Source organism: Asparagus officinalis, chromosome 5, assembly GCF_001876935.1.
Source record: "Asparagus officinalis chromosome 5, Aspof.V1, whole genome shotgun sequence".
Lineage (NCBI taxonomy): Eukaryota > Viridiplantae > Streptophyta > Magnoliopsida > Asparagales > Asparagaceae > Asparagus > Asparagus officinalis.
The window spans coordinates 116,661,919-116,685,019 of record NC_033798.1 but is presented as its reverse complement, the minus strand read 5'-3'; the positions used below and the strand labels follow the sequence as shown (position 1 = coordinate 116,685,019).

Genomic DNA, 23,101 nt, shown 5'->3' with positions numbered 1-23,101 from the left:
TGAACTTTTTGTCTTTTGCAGTAAACCCCGTGTACTTTCGAAATCACACCCCCATTAATTTTTTGGAATTGCAGAAAACCCACATGAATTCTCAGAGCTTTGTAGATAACCCCCATAAATTAGAACCAAAAAACAACATAAAAGGGCATTTTGAAGGTTCATGAGGGTCTAGTGTAATTTAACTAAAAGTTCATGGGGTTCTTCCGCAAAAGTTATTGGGGGGTTTAGTGTGATTTTGAAAGTTCGTGGGGGTTTACTGCACAACACCAAAAGTTCCAGGGGGTTTAGTGTAATTTACCCAACAAATATACACATTTTAGCTCCTTACTTTCTGGAGAAGTTTTGAAATTGTTAACCACCTCTAGGTTGGATTAAGACATTAAATAAAGTCAAGATGTGTTTTGAGGTTGTAACATTAAGAACGTCTAATCATCAATCAAATTGAGTTGTGGCAGTGAAAAGACCGAAAATATGAAGCGAGAGATGCGTTAATTACTTGAAGATGTGGAGCCAGTTGAGCATCTGTTTGTCGTCGTCATTCATGAGATATGTGTAGGCTCCAGCTCTATGCAGCGCATAGAACGAGTGGAACCTCACGATGAACAATGCTGCAGGGGGCAGAGTCGTCTTATTCTCCTTCATCACCTGTTCATCCCCAAACACCAAACACAGAAAATTCGCCACGTCATCAGTCTAACGTGAGCTCGGCAACACTGGGTTTTTTTTTTTTTTAGTTTGGACGTATAAAGATCAAAGAGAGTACACATACCAGGTACATGTACTCGTCGTGGCCCCAAGACATGGTGACTTTGTCTAACCCACAGTTTTGTGTGTATACCCCGAACTTTGTACTGTATACAGGATCATTGTAGTCTGGGTTCTCCTTAAAATACTGCATTAATCCAAAAATAAAACTTAGCTAAATTATCAAATACTACGTATTGCTGTTACACGCTTTCTGCTTTCTCTTTGATGGTTATATGGTACGTACTGTGGTGAAGAAAAGTAGGTTTAAAAGGAGTATTTGAGTTCTAACTTAGTGAGTTAGTAACGTGGGATATTGGGATCAACGTAAAAGATTAAAAACCACTAAGAAATGCTAGATACATTAGAAGATACGAACTTACTCAAATAAGATTACATAATTATATTTTCCAGGCTTCAGACGTAGCTGATACGTTACTAACAACAGTAGTCAAAGTCAGAGCTTGAAATAAAACCCCATTTAACATTTAAAAGAAGAAAGAAAGAAAAATACACTAATGAAAGGCGTTGATTGAGACGTCTTTCTTAGTACTTGAAGGGAAATATTAAATATCAGATAATTAAAAATATGAATTCAGATCTGACAAATATCTAATTACATCTTAAGAGAAATAAGCCAAACAATTACTGATTGTTTTATCCTAGTTGACAACAAATTCTCCACGAATAGAGTTATTAAAACGCATTTTTGTGGCCATTGTTTGGGGTAGCAGTCGCATCAAAACGTAGCAAACGACTGACGAGACAGCCTCCTCCAACACCAACACCACAAAACTTCGAGGGATTTTTTAAAGTGGCCTTCCAGAATTTACTTTAAAACTTAGTAATTTTTTTATCATCGAATCTTTTATTACTAAATTGACCGAGCCAAACCTCACCACGTGTCTCCGATGTTTAAGCGGCTAGGACTCGGATCTTTTTCCTCATTTACCAACCGCCAAGGATTTTATCAACATCAAATATTCATGAGAATTTACCGTGAATGTGTGTAATATTAGTAAGTTACCTGGTGGTGAACAATATTCTCATCAAATGCACATCCAAGCGGGAACGTGTCTCCTGCACCAACAACAGAAAATATCAAGCGACAAGACAAAAGCTACAGCTCCACAACCGCCAAAAAAAAAACTTCATTCAACGCCATGGAAAGCTGAATACCATTTTGTCTGCAACCTAGTACCGGTACTAATACTCACCAACAACACACCACTGCGGCTCGCCACCAAATGCCGGATGCAGCAGAACCTTGCCGAGATCTGCTCATAATTAATCAACAATTAAACTCGATTTAATATTAATTAGTGAGAGCTCATTGAGAAATCATCCAGCGCCTACTTATCATGGAGATAGCTGGTACATTAATTACTATCTATATGATCATGTCCAATTGACAAGTATTGCTTCAAGCAGTAGAACGAGGTTCTTTTTTCTCCGTCTATTTTACAAAGTGGATAGTATGAGTTCTGAATTTTCAAGTTTTGCAAATGTGCAATGTTACCGTGGATAAGAGCAGTGAGATGGAGCCAGCCCTCATCAGGATAATCGCGACGAATAGCCTCTGCAGTCTGAAGCAGATGCTCGATTTGGGGCTCATCAAGGTCCGGATCACTCTCGTCCACAAACTCGTTCAGAAGCTCGCAGCATTCCCATATGCTCATCATTGCTCTGTTTAGTTTCCCATACTCTTCCTTCTTCTTGTTAGCCTACAGCATTAGTGTGATTAATACAGTTTTTGAAGATAATCATCATGATGTGAGCAGCATCAATCTTGTTCTTTGTCAAATTTCTCTCTTTTTGATGAGTCTAATGAGAGGAGAAAGTACCTAGTGGTCCGTGGCTAATGTGTTAAATGATGCATTAATGTCTATTCTTAAATTTGCACAGGAAGGATTCATACATGATGCAGTAGGTGTGAATAAGTAGGTGTTTATTTATTTTATTTTATTTTATCACAAATATTTACCAGTCGGTTGTGATTCTATCTTGAGTGAAAAGTGAAAAGTAATTCAACCTATAGAAGTTAATGATGACAGCTATATGTTCAATTATATCTAACATTTAAAAATATTAATAAATGAATTTGGATCCTCTCCACTACAAAAATGTAGTGGAGATACTACCACTTTTAATCTTAACCGTTGATTACTTAGTATGCAGTTATAATGCAATCTAAATTTAACACTCACTGTATCCCCGTGTATTGCACCTAAATTGTTAAGCTAAACATGGTTCACATAGGATTAGGATAAGATATGACTATGATTAGGATAGATTAATATATACATAAAATATTCAAAATAGTGAAGGGTAATATTGACCATTGAAAATTAGGATTTGATTATAGATAAGGTATAATGGTTGTGATTATATAGTGGTCCCTCCACTATTTTTTAGATAGTGAAGAGGATCCGAATTCTTAATAAATACTTGTCATTGAAGATATATGCTATGCCTTATTTAGTTGATTACTTAGTATGCAGTTATAATGCAATCTAAATTTAACACTCACTGTATCCCCGTGTATTGCACCATTTCCTAATTTACACTCAAAGAAAAAATCACAACCACCAACTAGATAATTAATGGTTGTGATTATATAGTGGTCCCTCCACTATTTTTTAGATAGTGAAGAGGATCCGAATTCTTAATAAATACTTGTCATTGAAGATATATGCTATGCCTTATTTAGTTGATTACTTAGTATGCAGTTATAATGCAATCTAAATTTAACACTCACTGTATCCCCGTGTATTGCACCATTTCCTAATTTACACTCAAAGAAAAAATCACAACCACCAACTAGATAATTAATGGTTGTGATTATATAGTGGTCCCTCCACTATTTTTTAGATAGTGAAGAGGATCCGAATTCTTAATAAATACTTGTCATTGAAGATATATGCTATGCCTTATTTAGTTATTTTATATTGGTCATGTGTGACAGATAAGGCTTGTGTAGTTATTAATTACTAGGGTAAGAATATGGGTTTTTCTATAGTGTCCATGGACACTCTATAAGAGAGGAGAGAGATAAAAAGAAGTGAATTGCCCATGGGCCCTCCTGATTTGTCCTAAATATAAGAGCAATTTACTTCTCCCTCCTCTCTTATAGAGTGCCCATGGACACTTTATTGAAAAACCCTAAGAATATAGTGACCAAAGTTTGTCACATGACTGGGTAGCTGTTTCCAGCAAAAAAGCTGATTACTGTAACAAATTTTGTTAGCCTAACAGAAATTTGAACAGCCTCTTTGCATTTGAAAGCAACATCAACTGGAATCCGAATCTTTTGGGAAATTACAATTATTAATTAAATAATTAATGATGCATCATGAGAATCATTAAAATTTAAATGCAGATATACATCATCCAAATCTTACGAAATCAAATGTTTGGGAAATGTGGTTGGTACGATAGAACTCCTCCACGCTGGCTCTTCTTTCGCTCTCTTTCTCATAGTCCCTGAACCCCAAAGAAATTGCCAGAAAAAGAAGAAGGAAAAAAAAAGATTTCTTATTTATGGAAATTATATCATCTTATCTTTAATTAGGATGTGATCACAAATATTAGTACAATTTGTATATCTTTGGGGGGTATAGCCCGTATAGGGATAAGATCACATCTTGATCAAAAGAATATTTCAAGTAATAAGTTAACAATATAGTTATCTGATCTCATACATTACTCATAAAATTGATATAAACTTAAAGCTGTGCCATGCATACATAGCAAGAGATAAACTTTACGCTGTAAACTAACATTATGAATATAAATTATAATAATAACCATGGAACAGAACATAGGTGATCTATTTATTTATGTTCATACATTATTTTCTAAAATTAATCATAGAGGATCAAAGTTTTTTTATTTAAAAAAGATCAATATTTGCTCATTATTTACTTCTTTTGAATTAAAAAAATGAAATCACCTGAAAGAATGGCCAAAAGCATTGCTATCAGGAACAGAGAAACCTCCATCAAGCTTTAGATCCCCATCGTTAATCTCATCAACCAAACTTTCTTCGCCTTGGATGTTGTTGGTCTCATCAAGCACTGGTTCTATAATTACCCATATTTTAAATCTCTCAAATATATAGTCATAATAATAATAAAAATGTACCACAATGATGTGATTAAAAAAACCAAAAACCTATGGTTAAATATAGATTAAACATTGATCACATTATTACCATACTACAGCAAAATAATAAATAAATAAATAAATAAATAGAGAAGGCAGAGTATAGTACCCGGTACAATAACCGTCATGGTGGTGAGGGGAACGGACTCAAAAGGGAATAGAGAGAGAACTGAACGCGGTGCGGTGAGGTTAGGTGAACGCGACCCCCTTTTATAGTAGAATTCTAGAAGTCCACCACAACTGCTCTAACAAGTAGGAGTCCCGTTTCGACAAAATTACGAGGACGCCATTTTGGGATACTCAGAGGGATCTCCACCGCCCAGATCGCGTAATATTTAATTTGTAAGTTTGAGTTTATTTAGTACTTCCATGCCAATAAGCTCTGTTTTTTGTGTTGTACGATTTCACATCCTTATCCCTTGTACTGTTGATTGCTTGGTTTGTGTCTGTGTTAATTTTCTTATTTTCATATTTGCTTTTAAGCTATAAAGTATGAGTCACGTGATATTCTTGTGGGATTTGGATTCTGTACTATTATCATCAAGAGATAATAGAAAAACTATCACTTAATTACAATCATTGATTATGTAGCGGACGAGTATAGTTTTTTTAATTAGTACAAATTAGGAATAAGTGCAATGCACGAGTGGTACGATGAGTATAAGATTAAGAAAGAATCACAATCAACTACTAGATAACTAATAGTTAAGATTAAAAATAGTGATCTATTTACTATATTTTTGGAGCAAGTAAATCCGATGACAAGTATAAATCAATATCGAGTGAATATTAGAAGAATGTTTTCTATTTGTATCATTTAGAGTGGTTACAGATGAGACGAAATATTGCAGCATTATTTTATCAGTTAAGCAAAAAAAATTGGAGGTGGAGACAAATTGCATTTTGGTTACACTTGGCCCAGTTAACTAATTGGTTATTAACGAAAAAATAAGGAGTTGCACAACATAGACACTTATGAAAGCTAAAATGGAATAAACTATATGCATATTATGAGCGTCCGACTTTAATATATGAATTCATGAGTTGCAAAATCAGAAAGTTTATAATAATAACTTCTTGTCAAGATTTTTGATTGTCGCACGACTCGGGTCCATGAGCCCGATGGTGTGACCTAAGTCTGGAGATTGACTAATGATGTGTTTGGGAGTTTACTAAGGGAAGGGAAGGAAAGGTAAACAACGGGAAGGGAAGAGAAAGGAAGGGAAGGGAATTGTAATATGTTGTTTGGGAGTTGAGTAAGGTGAATGAATGTGAAAGGAAGTAAATATATGTAAATTTACATAAATAACTTTATACTAATAACACATCAGCCCTTTTATTTGTTTTGATGGGGGTAAGAATGTCATTACACCCCTTTACCCTCATTTACCCTTCTCTACCGCCCAAATCAGGGGGGAAGAAAACCAAACAATTTTACCCTCTGTTCCCCTTCCTTCCTCCACTCTACCCTCCTTAAAAAAAAACTCTCAAACAAGGTGAAAGTTGCATTTCTCTTCCCCTCCCCTTCTCTACCCTCCATCCAAACAGGGCATAAGTGCAATACGTAGCTGGGTTAAATCATTACTAAAATTAACTAGTCAATATTGCACTTAACTTTTAAGATTCATCATTTAAACCCTCTTAAACACTAATCAATTTTCTGACACGAGATTATTAGTGGGGCATCACATTGATGGATAGGGATAGTTGTTTAGATAATGGACACTGGTAGAAAAAAAGTGCATTTACGATAGGATAGTCTGTCGCCAATGTGAATAATTCTGTCGCCAATGCACATTGACGACGGGCTTGCTGGTGGCGCATAGGTTGTGGATCGAACAGTTTTCTTTTTTCCCCTTCTTTTTCTTCTTGAAAGCAACAAATTTGGGTGAAATGAGGGTTAAGGTTCGGGTTTGGGAGACTTTTTTTTTTAATTTAATTTTAAACATGGGCCCAACATGGGCGATGGGTTCGTTCCCGTTGCCAATGTACACATTAGTGATGGGATTTCACGGATATCCGCCATCAATAGCCTATTTTTTACCAGTGGGGTATGTATAGTTATTCTGCTCATACTAATCATCACACATGCATTGTTAGACAAATCTTGTATGTTTTTCTTCTACTAGTTTTTACATACGTGTAATGCACGTGATTTAATATCACGATTAAGTATTTTTGGCAGTTTGTGCTCATTTTTTTTCTTTAAACTCTTACATCCCGATTATTTTTTTATGTTTGTTTAAATGGGATACACCCAATTTAAATTTTCATGTTGATATTTGAATTGACAAAAAAACAAATATAATTTAAAAATAATTTAAATTTTTATATTATTTTTGACCGATATGAAACTAAGCTTTATTTGAGAAAGTATAGCATTGCAAAGTGAAAAATATTAAAATAGTGTTATACAAGGAAGGTGAATATTTAAAACTAATATGGCAAAATGATAGTGTTATACAAGGAAGGTGAATATTTAAAACTAATATGGCAAAATGATTGATTTAAAGTATGTTAAAATGATGTAAAAGAGAATATGAATATTATTCCTAATCATTGATAGACTTCATAAAAAAATATAAATTAAAGATTAATGCTAACTCTAATCTACTTTTATATGATAAAAACATTCACATAAGAATATAAAAGTACTGAAAAAAAATTCATGAAACTCCCTTCTAAAGATTCCTAATTTCACTCAAAATAATTAAACTATATATTCTATAAAATATTCATAAAATATTATTTTTATTTCTTCTATTTTATTTTTTATTGAGTTAAGATCAATCCTTCTTCAGGTTTATCATTTATCATTTCTCGGACAATTCTAGAGTATTGTCTTCATCATCTACATCAATTGTGACATCAGGCTAAATTTGTATTTTTTATGCTATTATCTTTCCTAGGCTCGTTAATTTTTTATCATCTCATTTACCTTTACAAAAAAGTCAAATGTACTTATGATGTTCAACACACACTGCTCAAAATATAGACTTTGATTTTTTTTCTATTTCAATAAGAATAAATATTAATTTAATATATATAAAATTCTTTGTGTTCCTAATTTATTACTTAAATAAATTAGAAGTTATCTCTTTATTTTTCTCTAAAATAAATTCTTCTGATGTGCATCCAATAAGAATTTCTGTTATTTCAATAATATTACCTTTGCTCTATCCCTGTCATTTTTCATAAAGATCTAAACTAAATACCTGTATTATTCATTACCAATTTCTCTTAGATTATAATATTAATATTTAATTTGAAGAACACAGTATGAAATTTATGAATACTTACTAATTTTTCTTATGTCTTCCATGAAGATTTTTTCTTTGATTAGGATAAAGTTATTAAATTATTTTTTAATGTAACTCATTCAGTGCTTCATTAATAGATATGTCTTATGTTAATGCCAATTCAAGTGATTCATTGACGTTTTTTGAATTTTAGATTTATTTCCATCACTTTCCCATTTGCAATGGAAATAACTTAATTCTTTTAAAGTTATCTCTAAATATTCTAAAAGTTTCTTCATATGTAATTCCTTGTATTCTTTTATCCTATAAATATTATTAACGTCAAATATTAAAGTTTCTAAATTAAAATCAATTAATGCTAAGGTATAATATTATAGTGTTTTATCATTTCTATGGATTTAAATATCTATCAATTAATGTTACGAATGTATTTTGGTTACCCCAACTTATTACTAAAATTATATGAAATTACTTTAATTTATATAGTGCCGATAATTTTTAATCTATAATATTTTTAAAAATTTTATCCATTAACCGGATGTTTTTAATCAATTCTTATTGTTTTTGTTTACCAGTATCAACTTAGACTATTCTTAGATGCTGAAAATGGATAGTAAATCCCTAAATTAGAAATTTTAATATATATATATATGAAAAATACCAAACAATTACACTTTTCTTTGCCAAGTTTTAAAATTTTAGCCCATTTTTGTGGTTTTGAATTTTGAGGGTGTGATTTATAATTTTTAAAATTTTGAAAGAGTTTTTAAAAAAATTTACTTTTAAGTTTGGTAGTTGTAAATTCTATGTTTCATGTGTTGGTGGTAATTTTTTAAATGTTAGTATATTTCTTGTAACTCTAAAATTTTGAGGGTTTCTTTTGCAATTATTAAAACTATAGATTAATTTTGAAAAATATTAAATTTTAGCGGTCTACCAATCGACGAATTTGATGTGTGCTAGTTAAAAATTTTGAAAATTTAGAGTTTTTTTTTACGATTTTTAAATTTTGAAGGAGTTTTTAAAAAAAAATTGAGGTTAATTTTGGCAAATTTTTATTTTTTTAGGTGTCTAAGGATAATATCTTGAATTCATCTTATTTTATTTACAAATTTTAGAATTTTAGGGTGGTTTTTTTTTAATTTGAACTTTTGAAGGTGTTTCTATAATTTTTGAGATATTGAGGGTGTTAATTAAAAACTTTAAATTTAAATGTCAAAAATTTTAGGTGTATCATGGTAATCTCTTGAATTCATCTGTGTTGTTTGTAAGTTTTAAAATTTTAGAATTTTAATGTGCTTGTTTGTAATTTAAACTTTTGAGGGTGTTTCTATAATTTTTGAGACATTGAGGTGTTAACTGTAAATTTTAAATTCTTTGCAAACTGATGTTAATTTTTTAATTTCATGTTTTTTATTTTAAGTTTTGAGACATTAGGATGATTTTTATAATTTTGAACTTTTCAGGGTCTTTTCTGTAATTTTAAAACTTTTTATGGTTTTTTTGCAATACTTCATGTATTTTAATATGTTATCTACTTGTAATTTCTTTATCTTAACAAACTAATATTATTTTTATGTTTTATATATTTTATTAATATTAGTTTTTTTAAATTGTTAAGCTAAACATGGTTCACATAGGATTAGGATAAGATATGACTATGATTAGGATAGATTAATATATACATAAAATATTCAAAATAGTGAAGGGTAATATTGACCATTGAAAATTAGAATTTGATTATAGATAAGGTAGTTCAAACTATAAAGGGGTATATTTGTCTAAAAAAGATTTTCCGAACTCGTGCTTTTAAAGGGAGTATGATAAATGCGCCGAGAAAAGTTAAAAGCAGAGCTATGAATGTATAAAACAGAGAAAATATAAAAACTGCATCCTGAAACATGTGAGCAAAAGCAAACCCATAACCTTCCTATATGTACATCAAAGATCCTGGCATATACAATAAGAACATATATGATCAAAATCCAAATCCAATGATAATTACGCCTGATGAAGCCTAATTAACTCCAACTCCTAGCCTAATTAAGCCTAGCCCTAGCTAAAAGTAAGCATTAAATAACCCTACGCTTTTGGATCCTTAATGGGGCAGTATGCGAAAATTTCAGAACGAAATTAAGGAATTTAGGAAATGTAAGAATATTCACATATGCAAATATCATAGCTAATGTTATTTGAAATCTAATAATCAAGAAATAAAGCGCACAGAGAAAGAAATTTAAAATTCATAAGCAAATTTTAGAAAATGATCAAATCAAACCTGAATATTTTCTCTGATAAAAAGCTTCGTCAATGAGTTTCCTTCGTGATCCTTCCCGGTGCCTAAAATCTGAGAATTGAGGAGATGATGGCAGAGGGGGTGCGGTGATGATGAGGAGAATAATAATCATCTTTGGCAATTGATGAATTAAGATAGTGGGACGGCTTGCCGGAGTGAAGTCGTAACCAACGGAATAGAGAATGAAATGAACGAATGTTTAGGGCTCGTGATTTCTGATTTCTGTGTAACGAAAAAAAAGGGATAACTTTGTTATATTTACAATAGATATATATATATATATATATGATATGATATACTAAGGATGGTTACGACTATTACACCCATATTGGCCTATTTAAAAATGTTTGAATATATTCCAAGGTAATTTAGAGTGTCATAACCAAATTCCTCCACAGAGTATAATACTTTGTTGTTTCTGGCATCAATCCTGTTTTATATACGGAATGTGTTTGAAGAGACAATTTCTTTTGTTAAATGCTAAAATAAGTAAAATAAAATAACAAACAGGGAGAGCTTTGCAACAATGTACTACCTATATATGTAGGGACTTCTGCACACAATAAACAAGTCTTACACGAAGTCCTCAATCTGAAATAAGTAGAGTTTGTAGTAACTTGAGTGCAGAATCCTTGTTGAGAATGGTGTAATCCGCATTTAGAGGACAGATTTAGGGGTAATTTCGAGATCTTTTTTTGGTGAAGCAAAAACGGTGAATTAATGGCCTGGTGTGAATAAATAAGGTTTGGATAGTTCCGTATAAATTAATGCTTTGCGTTGCGTCGGTGAGAGTCATCCTCTTGAGAGAGAAGATGAACCGGCCAAACGATGACGTGGAGTTGAGTAGAGATTTTTTGGAGAGTAGTGCAACTGTGGTATTCGGAGTCACGTCACCGCTGGCACCGGTCATCGGTGGTCCAGTGGTAGGTGCAAGGGCATTCCATGCAAAATTCTCCAATTTCAATCTTTCCTAAAATATGAAGTTTTACGGTTTTTCTATAGAGTGCCTATGATCACTCTATAAAAGAGGAGAGAGATAGAGAAAAATGAATTATGCACAAAAATTAATACAAATCAGGAGGTCCATGAGCTATTCATTTCTCTCTATCTCTTTCCTCTCTTATAGAGTGTCCATGGGCACTCTATAGAAAAACCAAAAGTTTTATGAGTTGAGATAGTTATTGTCAAATCAAATTTAAAATTTGGAGTTGGAAATTGAAAATCTAATTAAATCTAATTCGACCGATATGATTGCTACACACCAACCATTTAGGAATAAAATTTTAAAAAATTTCGATGTGTTTTTTAGGTCATGTATCAATGAACGAAAAATAAAGTAACTTCAAGAAAAAAATTGAATTATTGATTTTTAAGGTATATGATAAATGAGTTAATGATGTTGAAATAATTTAAAATTTTTATTTCTAAATAGTTAGTGTATAGTATATCATGTTTATTGGTTTAGATTTCTAAGTTTGGACTTTGAATTTTAAAATTAGGTTGATAAAATATGCATTTTAGACACTATTGATAGTAGTATGAATAATGTTACATATTTGATTGTTAATTTATACATAAACTATCTTTAAAGGGTTTTTTTGCAAAATCAACCATATGAACCCGCTTTTTTGTTAAGATATTTCTGTAATTGACCCTCACCTAACCTCCATTAAGAATCATTTGTCTAATATATTGGCTTTATATTTAACACCCAATCATTAAAACAAATTCGAAAGAATTTTACTTAAAAGTGAGTCTAGATGGTTCATTACAAAAAAAAAAAAATTCAATGTGGTTTATATATAAATTTCCAGTCAAAGGTTGCTTATATAGAATGACCTATTTTTTTCCCGGTTTGATGAGGAAACTTCACAACGATCCTTCAGACCACGCCCCTAATGCACAGCCTCAAAAACTCTAGGAAATTAATTTTTTTTAGGATGCTCTTCAAGAGAGCCTAAAGGCTTTGGAGAACTACTCATAGACAGCTTGCCAACTATACAAACTCTCTTAGGTAGAACGACCTACTTTAAAGTTGGGTTTTTTTTTTTTTGGTTCGTGGGGTTCAGGGGGGTAAAATAAATTATTCTAATGTGGAGCGTGTTGGGCCCATATTATTGTCCCAGATCGCGTTTACGCAAATAACAGGGTTCGGTTTTGGGCCGGGCCTCATGCGGTACACATCTAACAGGATCCCCTCAGATATTTTGATGTTGTGGAAAAAGGGGGAAGAAACGTGACCCTTTACGACGATGGAAAACTGGTGGTGCTCTGCTCTGATATTTTCCCTTCTCTTATCTTCTTTTCTCCTATGCGGAGTATTATATTACTCTTCTTCATAGTTTAATCCAGAGCTCTGAAGTGAGAGCACAAAAATAAATGGGGTTTGGTTCCTTAGCCTCTTACAAGAGATGGGCTTTCCCGATCCAGCCCTCTGCTCCAAAGCAACCACTGAGACACCCTACCGCATGTAAGTTCATTGACCGTTTCATTAACGTCCAAATTTTGATTAAAGTAGTCCTCACCAGTATTTGTATGATGTATTAGGCATAAATGCACATAACAAAATGTATATATGGTTATATAAGATTTGGATTCAACTGGGTCCTCGCCACTTGAGTCGGATTGGGTTACAAGCTCGGTGATCGATTTGTGAAAATCCCTCATTGGATATGTTTTTATCTTTCCCTTTAATCTACAATCTACGTCCAAGCTTAGGGAAAATTCCGAATGCTGATTTCATTAATCAATAATTGAGATATATATGTTTTTTTAAATAAAGTAAAATAAAATAAAAATCAAAAGAAGAAGAAGAAGAAGAAGAAGAAAGAATTGAGATAAATGCTGCTTTTCTGGTCGTTATTGTCGGACCTACATTTGTGTAGGGGATTTCTTACTAGATGAGCATGGACTGGGAACACTACGGTTTTCATTTAAGTGCATCATTATTTTGACATTTTTTCTCCGACATATTATTTCAATTATCACGCAAGAATCTTTGTGCAAATATATAGAGGCTTAACTTGTACACGAAATGTTACAGTGACGGGTAGGGAAGCTTTGTTCGAATCAGGAAGATCCACCCATCATCTCGTTTTAGAGGGAGGTGAGGTGTACCGAGACGCTCCAAAAGCCTACACATATTCCTCTGGAGCAACACAAAGCACGAGAAGCTCAAAGGTCAATGTTCGAGTTTATTTTACGTGAACTGGGGTTAATCCTGAAGACTCTGAACTTACACGTACCCTTTCTTCTTGGCATCTCAGATACATGACGTGGAGCTCTATAGAGGTTCCTACAATTCAAGTAGCCCGATAAACACTATGGAGGATTCACCTGCATGTGTTGAAAGTCTAAGAAGATCTAGTAGCCATATTCAGTTTAGCTTACTAATGGAAAACCTTGGCGAAATAGAGGACATTCTTGCGGGCGGTGATGCGGTGAGGCTAGAAAGAGATATTATGCTACATATTGGGAAGCTTGGAGCTCTGAAATTATTTCGTGCATGTCTCTCCAGGACCTTAATGGCCCCAACTTCTATAAACTCGGATTTTTTACTTACTGAGAATTTCAGGGGTTATTCGTCAAGTTTCCCTTTGAGTAGACAAGAGGCTCCCACAATTGTTCGTAGTGGGAGAAGTGAAGAAAGGAGATTAAGAAGGATGAGAGCATCTTCAAAAAGATCCGAGAAAGTTAAAGATCCTAAAGTTTCAGCATTCACCCGTTGGGGCGGGCTTGAGGGCCCTTCAGAGTCAAGAAGTAGGCCTTTCATTGCTCGAAAGGAGGCACAAATGGCCAAGGGAGTTAAGGTATGTTACGCAGTGCATGTTTCGTCATTAATTTATTGGGGTTTATTTAGGTATTGGTCTTCAAAATCTTTCGTAGTTTTAAATTAGTCCCCCAAATCTTCGGAATTTCTTATGTCATTACTCCGAATTAGTCCTTGCGGTGAGTTGTCCTTTGGGCTGTGTAGAATATAGCATCAAACTTAAGCTTTTGACAGTTTCTTCCGTTACCCTTGAGTTGAAGTTAATATCAAAACCCCATATGAACACAGACCCGAACTTCACATTTTCTTCCTCAAATCCAATTTTCCAATGGGCAAAAACTCTTTCGCTTCTCAATCCTTTGGAATCCCCTCTAACTCATTCATAGCTCCAAACCTCAAAGCTTGAATTTCTTTGACTGAAGGATATAAAGGTAACATTCTATGTCATGTTAAACACTAACCCAGCTAGGGTCAAAGAGCTGGACAGAGAAACTAACAGAAGGACTAAACTAGAATAACTTATTGATTTGGGTGATTAAATAACAATTTCAAAGGTTTGAGAGTCTAATTTAAAAATATGAATGGTTAAGGGACCAATACCTAAACGCCCTTTTTTTATTTTCCAAAAGAATAATCCAATAGTTATATTCCAAATTTCAGGAAATTGCCGACCTAGACAATGTCCGTTTGAAATTGGAAGGGGAAATTGGGCATTCAGCCAGTTATGCAAGGTGGGCAAAAGCAGCAGGGATTGATCAAAAGACACTTCAGAGGCGTTTACAATTCGGTTGGTATTGCAGAGATAAGCTAATAAAGAGCACAAACTCGCTAGTTATGTACCTAGCAAGGAACTACAGAGGAAAGGGAATAGCCTTTGATGATCTACTTCAGGTCCATAAAGATGCACCTTAGTTGTCCATTTGTTAATGATCAGGTTGGACTCTTATTCTAGAATATGATTATATAAAAATCATGAAAACATACCACAGGCGGGAAATATTGGTGTCCTTAAAGGTGCAGAGAGGTTTGACAACACGAGAGGATATCGGTTCTCAACATATGTTCAGTATTGGATTAGAAAATCAATGTTAGCATTGTTAGCACATCATTCTAAACCAATTCAAATACCAGTATGTCCTCATTTTAGTTTAATTGGTTCCATTCTTTTTTATCAGATCATGAGTTCTATCTGGATTCGCTTGATGTGTGGGTTTTCTTTTGTTGATTTAGGTCACTGTGGAAAGATCTATCAAGAGGATACAGACAGCCAGGAGAACGTTTTATGACGGAGAAGGTAGGTACCCAGAGGATGATGAGATGGCTGAGCTCACTGGTCTTTCATTAGCTAATGTCAGAGTAGCTAGAAGATGCTCTAGAGTTGCGGCTTCTCTAGATAAAGAAATTGTAGATGGATGGCGCCTAAAATTTATGGTATGACATCAGAATCACCAATTTCTCTTTAATACTGGTTAAAATTCGGGTTCAGTCAAATTAAATTGGCTAGAAGTGGTGAAGCAAACTTTCAACCGCCAGGTTCAAACCATTTAAATAGGAGAGAGATTCAATACTGCCAGGACATAATTAAGCTAGTCGTGTTCGCCTATAAAATTATGTGATGAATTGTGATGATTTCTACGTGCTATTAAAGTTCTCTACACAAAGATCATGCCGTTGTATGGTTCTTTCACTCATGTGCCAAGTGGTTCCAAAATGAATGGTCTTCTGATATTAGGACTCGTAACACATAAGTGAGAACTCATAAGAATTAATGTTTATTTGTTTGTTCGGATAGTTTTAATAGTATGGTGATCAATGTAAGCAGACCAGATTGTTCGACTTCATTGTACATTATATGCTTTTGTAGGTTTGAACATTAAAACCTCCCCCCTTTTAAAGAAAGTGTTATTTAAAAGCTTAACTTGTATCACGTGCAGTTTAGATTGGTACTTTGGTGCTTTTATGAATGTGCAACACCTGCACCAGTTTATCTACACTTCTAAACTCTAACTAATAGCATTTTAAGATGTATTTTCATTCACTAAAGAGTTATATGTTAGTGTGCATATTCTTAGATGAGGTTATCTCGTCTATAATCAGCTATCTGCTTCACGTCATGTGAACCATCAAATGCATTTGAAGGTTATCGACAAGTTTCCAAGTGTATAAATTATCCGTATCGGGCAATTATATGACTGCTGATAGAACTTGTAAACTTTCAGTACATACTTTGATCTTGCCCCAATTTTATCTGCAGGAAGTTACACCAGATGCATCAATAAAATCTCCTGACGCAATTATCGGGAGGCAGCACATGAATAATGACATTATGGAGCTCTTGGAGAGCCTTGAAACAAGAGAGAGGCAAGTTATACTGCTAAGATATGGCCTTATAGATGGAAGATGCAAGTCTTTTGGTGAGATTGCAAAGCTCAGTTGTGTAACCAAGGAATGGATTAGGAAAATAGAGAGGACTGCTCTGTCAAAGATTTGTAAAGATGACATTAGAAGAGAACTAAAGTGTTATCTTAACTACAGAGATTAATTTGATGGTTTGATAAGTTGTCTACCAGCAGATATTCATCTTGAGGGGACATGTAAATTTGACATTGTGAATATTTATAAGCGTATATGCAGGTTTTCTTGATGTATAAGCAGCAATTTGTTATAGGCGCATTTCCCCCGACAATGGAATATATGTCGCATGTTTATACGGATAAGCACTTTTAGAATTGTACTAGTATCGTGTACGTGCGTTGCACGTAGGCACACTTGTTGATCAATATTTTGGAATTCTTTTGCTTCTATTAGGTTAGAAAGTGAATAGTTATTAAGATATTATAGTAATTAATAAAGAATTAATATTTATTCAATGAAATGAGAATGCATAAAGATTAAATGAGTATATTTGTAGGGGGTCATGAATAAGTTATTTTTATCGAAAACAATAACTCTCTGCATAGAAAATTAGCTTACACATGTTTCTATTATAAAATATAAACTACCTGTAAAGCAAGAAACTCAAGTACATTTACATGAGAGAGAAGGATGTCATTTTGAAATTATCTTTCTAGAAATTATTAAACCTCCTCTAGTTTATTATTAGCTCTTAGAGTCCCCAATTTATATTTGATACTTGCAATTTATATCTCTAAAATTGCATTTCAAGGGTATTAAGTGCTAGTATATTGAGGAGGATTTAGTGCAACTAAAGATATAGAAGAGGGAATTATGTATAATTTTACCTATTTGTTATAATAATACAATTTATAGATGGTTAATGGAGAAATTGGTAACCCTTCATGAATGAGTTCATTATTGAAGGGGGGGTTAAGAAGACAGTGAAATAATGAAAAGTTAACGACTTTTCATATTACTGTAATGTTATGTTATATATTTATTTATTTGAATTGGTAAATAAATAACTTTCTACTCATATTATATTTGATAATTGCACATATTTAATAATTCATATAAATATTTTATATTAATGTGATATCAATATATATTATAATTATCATACATTAACTATTATACTCAAATAGTAGATTAATAGAAGAAAATTATAATTAATAGCAGAAAATTCATAATACTCTTAAAATTGTAGTAGTAATCCATTCTATAAGCATCCTCAGGTTCAACTAACTATATCATTTTCTAAATTGATCTTCATCCACTTTCTCTTTGTCCTTTATAACCCAATAATATTAATGTATTGCCTTATTGACCATAGAACGAAAATTAACCCTTTACACATATAGAGTGAAAACAATTACATTTATAATGCATTGTCATGGACAAAGCTTTCTTTATTCCGAGAATAAACATAATGCATTAAAAGATTCAACTAAACTATACAAACAATTTAGCATATTTACAAACATGCCTAGGAGTTGGAAACCAATTTACATGCTACGGCAAAAACATATACGAAGATGGAAGGGGGAAAAACCAATTAGTTTATGCCTGAAATAGCTACAAATTTTGATAAAATACAGGACCGCCTTCTTTGTCTTTCACCGATTTTTTATCTGCTCTCTAAATTGTTATACTGATGCTTCCATTACCATCTCCTCATTCAATTCGATTGTACTCCACCAGTGATGTTACCATTGACACACTCACACTTCTTGCGGTTTGTAAGTGTTGTAGTTGTGTCTCCTTACTTTTTAATATGAATAAATTTTGATTAAAAGTTAGAATTTTGGTTAGAGAAATTTGATAAGATTCTATAGTAATTTATAGTGATTTATAGAAGATGAATAGTTATAACGTTTTTTATTATTAGTGTGTAATGTCAAGACTTAGTGGGGGAATGTTATAATAGTAATTTATAGTGATTTATGGAAGATGAATAGTTGTAACGTTTTTCATTATTAGTGTGTAATGTCAAGTCTTAGTGGGAGAATGTTATTAGTGGGTGGTTAAATAAAAATTTGATGCTAATAAATAGGGAGGTTATGAAAAAATAAGTATGTATATATCTTAATGTATGCATGTATGGATGTGCTAGAGATGTATGCATGTATGTGTTTCGGAGGGTATTTTTAGAAGAAATGTTTTAATATGGCAACACACTTTTATAATAGTATTAGATTTGCAAAACTAAAGCTTGATAAATTGTAGCCTCCGTGGATGTCAAGTGGGCAAAATACAAGGAGTATGAAAGATGAGAGTGAATATAAGTTAATGGATGGTGGGATTAAATACATGAGTGTGAGTCACATTACTGTGCTCTGTATGCTTCAAATTATGTAAGTGGAAACTATAACTCAATCATACTTAAAATTGAACTTGTAAGACAAGCATGTTATGCGCGGAAGCCAAAACCGATGTGCTTCGAGGAACAAAAAAAAAACAAACGCCGAGAGAAGGCTAAACAAACCAAAGTAATGCCACAAACACAAACAATCAATTTTAACGTGGTTCGGCAAGTTGCCTACGTCCACAAGGCAAGAAGGGAATGATTTTTTTTACTAATAGAGAAGAAGAGTACAAACTGAGATTACAAATCACTCAAACCAACCAACTAATCTCACCAACAAATCTCTAATTCTCTCCAAACAAACCCTAACCAATAGCTCAGAAAATACCTTATTTCTGTGCTCCAAATATCCCCAATTCAAGCCTTCCAAACCCTAAAAAATATGTTCCTATTTATATCAAAACAAAAACCCAAACATAATCCAAATAGGAACTCAAACTGTGCAGAAAAGCTGCTATAAGTCGACTTATTAGGGGCTATAAGTCGACTTGGCAGAGCAAAAATCAACAACTGGAGAACAAAACGTAAGTCGACTTAACAGTCCTGATAAGTCGACTTGCCAGAGCCTAAAATAACAATTCCAAAACAGAATGTAAATCAACTCATGCACAGACACAAGTTGACTTATCATAAGTCGACTTATGTTTGTGCATGAGTCGACTTATGACACAAAATTTGTAAAATCTGGACCAAAATATGAATTCTCCACAAATCTCCACCTCAGCGAAGTTTTCTCAAAATCGAGCCGACACTAATACCAACCAAACGTCTCACTTGTTACGTCCAATACGAAGTAAAACAAATTCACGATAACGGACTCAATTCACAACAAGTCGAGACCCAAATAAGAATGTGATCACTCTCCAAACATTGGTATCTACTCACCAAACCGGATACATCATAAATGACTACCTACATATCCTCTTAAAGGCCCTCAATCAAATAAAATAGTTCGCAGCTCTTCTCCAACGTCACCAACGAATCTGTAACTGATAGCTCTCCCAATGGCCTCAAATTAAAACAAACTAAACACCTCCAACTGAGATGAACCAATGGTCATATCTAAATCGAAACTATGTCCACTAGTTGCACACAAATCAACTAACTCATCATCTGCATCCAAATCAACCAACTCATCATCTGCATCCAAATCCAAATGATCCATAAACTGTGTCACCTCAGTTGGAATCCTAAATGATGCAGTATGATCTGGAGTATGTAGAGTAATCTCCACTCAACGTGGAGTAGCATCACCCTCCATCCACTGTGATATCCCAACGATCTGATCAACACTCTCCACCTGTCAAGAGCTAAAAGTGACATACCTGCTCAGAAGAAAATCAGAAGTCAATACATGATAATCAAATACGCCTCTGAATCCCAAATGTGCTATCAGATCAAATCTTACATCCTCGATGTGACCAAATGCTGGGCAATCAAATACCCGACGCAACCTAAAATATGAAGCAGTAGCTCCACCAGATCTAAAATCTCCACACGCAGTAGTCGACAACTTATGACTAAAATAACCCAAATATGTTGAAGCTCCAAAACTCCTCTGCAATCCAATGCTTGACAACTAACTCCGGTCCTCCTCCAGCAAGGAACGACCCATCAAAACTATCATATCATCTCGTCACCCTAATATTTCCTCTCTAATGAAGTATCTCAAACTGTCGCGAGCTCGGCACAAACGCAAGAAAGAACCCCTACCAAAAATAAAACGACAGGTTACCTATCTGTCAATACACTTCCTCCATATGTTGTTGACTTCTAGGACTTCACACCAACAGGACTTGATTGCAACCCACCAATACCTAAAATAGTCCCCAACTATGAAAACCAAATACTGATTACCTCCTAATGATGCCTCCTTGGAAGGCCCCTAAATGCCTTAATGAACACCACCTAAAAGACCCATTGATCTATGGATAGAAGTGCTAAACTCTACCTCGGTCTTCTTGCTCATATTAATATGCTCAAAGGATTTCAATCTGTAGGTCAAAGCACTCCTCAACAACTCATGCACGACATAACCAATCAAATATCACAGCCTCAACAAATGCCGCAGTCTAGCCAAATCCAAAGAAGTCGTTAGCTCTCTATCAAACACCGTGCTCCCAATCAAATAGCACAAATTCTTTTTTCTGACGCCCTTCATCACAATCATGGATGTGACCTTCAAACATGCATCCTCTAAGGCCATCCTATAGCCTGCTGCCTTCATAACTCCAAGTGAAATGATGTTCTTTTTCAAATGAGGAACGAACCTCACTTCATCCAACTCCTTAATCACCCCATCACACATCCTAATTAGAATGGTACCGATACCACAAATAGAGCATTCATGATCATTACCCATGAGCACAATATCCCCTCTTTCCAACTCTTGAAAGTTGGAGAACCAATCCCTCCTAGAGAAAATATGGTAAGAGGCACCCGAATCTAATATCCACTCTATAGAGTCAGTAACACAAACTAACGATAATGCTAATGAGTAGCCCAAAGAATCCGAATCTGAATTGTCGTCACTAACCTTGACAACATTCACCTCTGAAGCTTGAATAGCTCTTCCCTTATTCTTCCTGGCTCGATCAAACAACTTTGGGCATTCGGTTTTCCAATGTCCACCCTCTTTACAAAAGACACACTGATTCCTACGAACTCCAGGATGTGCCCCTCTAGACTGCGATCTTCTACCATAATTTGGACTCTTTGTTCTTGCGACAAATACCCCCGCTACCGGCTCAACTGAAGTCTCCTTATCCTTCTTTCAAAGCTGATAATTCACAAGTGCAGTGGTGACCTCACTATACGAAAGAGATGTCTTCCCATTGATAAGAGTAAGAATGAATATCTTATATTCATCGTTGCGCAATGAACTCAACAATAACAACGTCTTGTCCTCATCTTCAACCATAACATCTACATTCGTCAAATCCGTAAGAAGCTTCGTGTAGTGGTTCATGTGACCACCAATGGAGATCCCCTTCTTCAATTGGAAGCGATAAAGCATCCTCTTCAAATATAAGTGGTTTTTTATACTCTTTATCAAATACTTGTCCTCTAGGATCTCCCAAATCTTCTTAGCTGAAGTCTCATTGATCACATCATATTTCAAATCTTGAGTTAAACAAGATTTAATCACACCACACGCCGTTCTATTCATCTTCTTCCAAACATTCTCCTCAATGTCGTCCGGTTTCCCGTCCAACTCTAATGTATCTTCCAAATTTTACGCGTTGAGCGCATCCAAGACTTCACATCTCCAAAGACCAAAATTATTTGTGTTATTAAACTTCTCCACATCTATCTTCATAGAATGGATATTCAAACTTCAAACGGTCTTCACGCTGGAAGAATCATCTACAACTCCTTCTTTCTCAATCATCTTTCTCAAAACACCAACAAAATAATATGGAACAAATGAATAATAGATACAAACTGAAAAAAAGAGATTTTTATCTCCAGCTAAAACCCTAACAAGGGCCTCTGAAAGATCTCACCCCACACGACGGAAACGAGATCCACAAATCGAAAAAACCCACCTTTATCACCAACTGAAGTTCTAGACGAACTTCCAAAGCGATCTACTCCTCTAATTAGCCTAAGCGTAGCCAAAGCTCTGATACCACTTGTTATGCGCGGAAACCAAAATCGATGTGCTTCGAGGAACCAAAAAAAAAAAAAACAAACGCCGAGAGAAGGCCAAACAAACCAAAGTAATATGACAAACACAAACAACCAATTTTAACATGGTTCGGTAAGTTACCTACGTCCACGGGGCAAGAAGGGGATGAGTTTTTTACTAATAGAGAAGAAGAGTACAAATTGAGATTACAAATCACTCAAACCAACCAACAAATCTCTAATTCTCTCCAAACAAAACTCTAATCAATAGCTCAGAAAATACCTCTTTTCTGTACTCCAAATATCCCCAATTCAAGCCTTCCAAACCCTCAAAACCGTATTCTTATTTATATCAAAACAAAAACCAAAACAGAATCCAAATAGGAATTCAAACTGTGCAGAAAAGCCGCTATAAGGCGACTTATCAAGGGCTATAAGTCGACTTGGCAGAGCGAAAATTAACAACTGGAGAACAG

At 34.1% G+C, this 23,101-nt stretch overlaps 2 protein-coding genes across 3 annotated transcripts in view; one reads left to right on the top strand and one right to left on the bottom strand.

Annotated features, from left to right (window-relative positions):
* LOC109840852 (inositol oxygenase 1-like) overlaps window positions 1-5,127 on the bottom strand; it is a 6,732-nt gene extending 1,605 nt beyond the window's left edge. Inside the window, exons 1-8 of the mRNA XM_020409650.1 lie at window positions 5,018-5,127; window positions 4,697-4,826; window positions 4,146-4,227; window positions 2,264-2,468; window positions 1,962-2,021; window positions 1,772-1,824; window positions 770-892; window positions 497-645 (exon numbers count right to left, since the gene is read on the bottom strand). Of these exons, the coding sequence (XP_020265239.1) occupies window positions 497-645; window positions 770-892; window positions 1,772-1,824; window positions 1,962-2,021; window positions 2,264-2,468; window positions 4,146-4,227; window positions 4,697-4,826; window positions 5,018-5,036 (821 nt within the window). The 5' untranslated portion in view covers window positions 5,037-5,127. The remainder of the gene's footprint in view (window positions 1-496; window positions 646-769; window positions 893-1,771; window positions 1,825-1,961; window positions 2,022-2,263; window positions 2,469-4,145; window positions 4,228-4,696; window positions 4,827-5,017) is intronic.
* LOC109840851 (RNA polymerase sigma factor sigC) lies at window positions 12,678-16,900 on the top strand. Of its 2 annotated transcripts, XM_020409648.1 has the most exons (7): window positions 12,680-12,934; window positions 13,508-13,644; window positions 13,731-14,273; window positions 14,894-15,124; window positions 15,223-15,363; window positions 15,464-15,664; window positions 16,488-16,900. In XM_020409648.1, exons 1-7 carry the CDS (start codon window positions 12,844-12,846, stop codon window positions 16,773-16,775), a joined length of 1,632 nt encoding a protein of 543 aa, XP_020265237.1. In that variant the 5' UTR covers window positions 12,680-12,843; the 3' UTR covers window positions 16,776-16,900. The 2 variants fall into 2 exon arrangements, with proteins under 2 accessions (XP_020265238.1, XP_020265237.1); XM_020409649.1 differs by lacking the exon at window positions 15,223-15,363 and having other exon boundaries at window positions 12,678-12,934.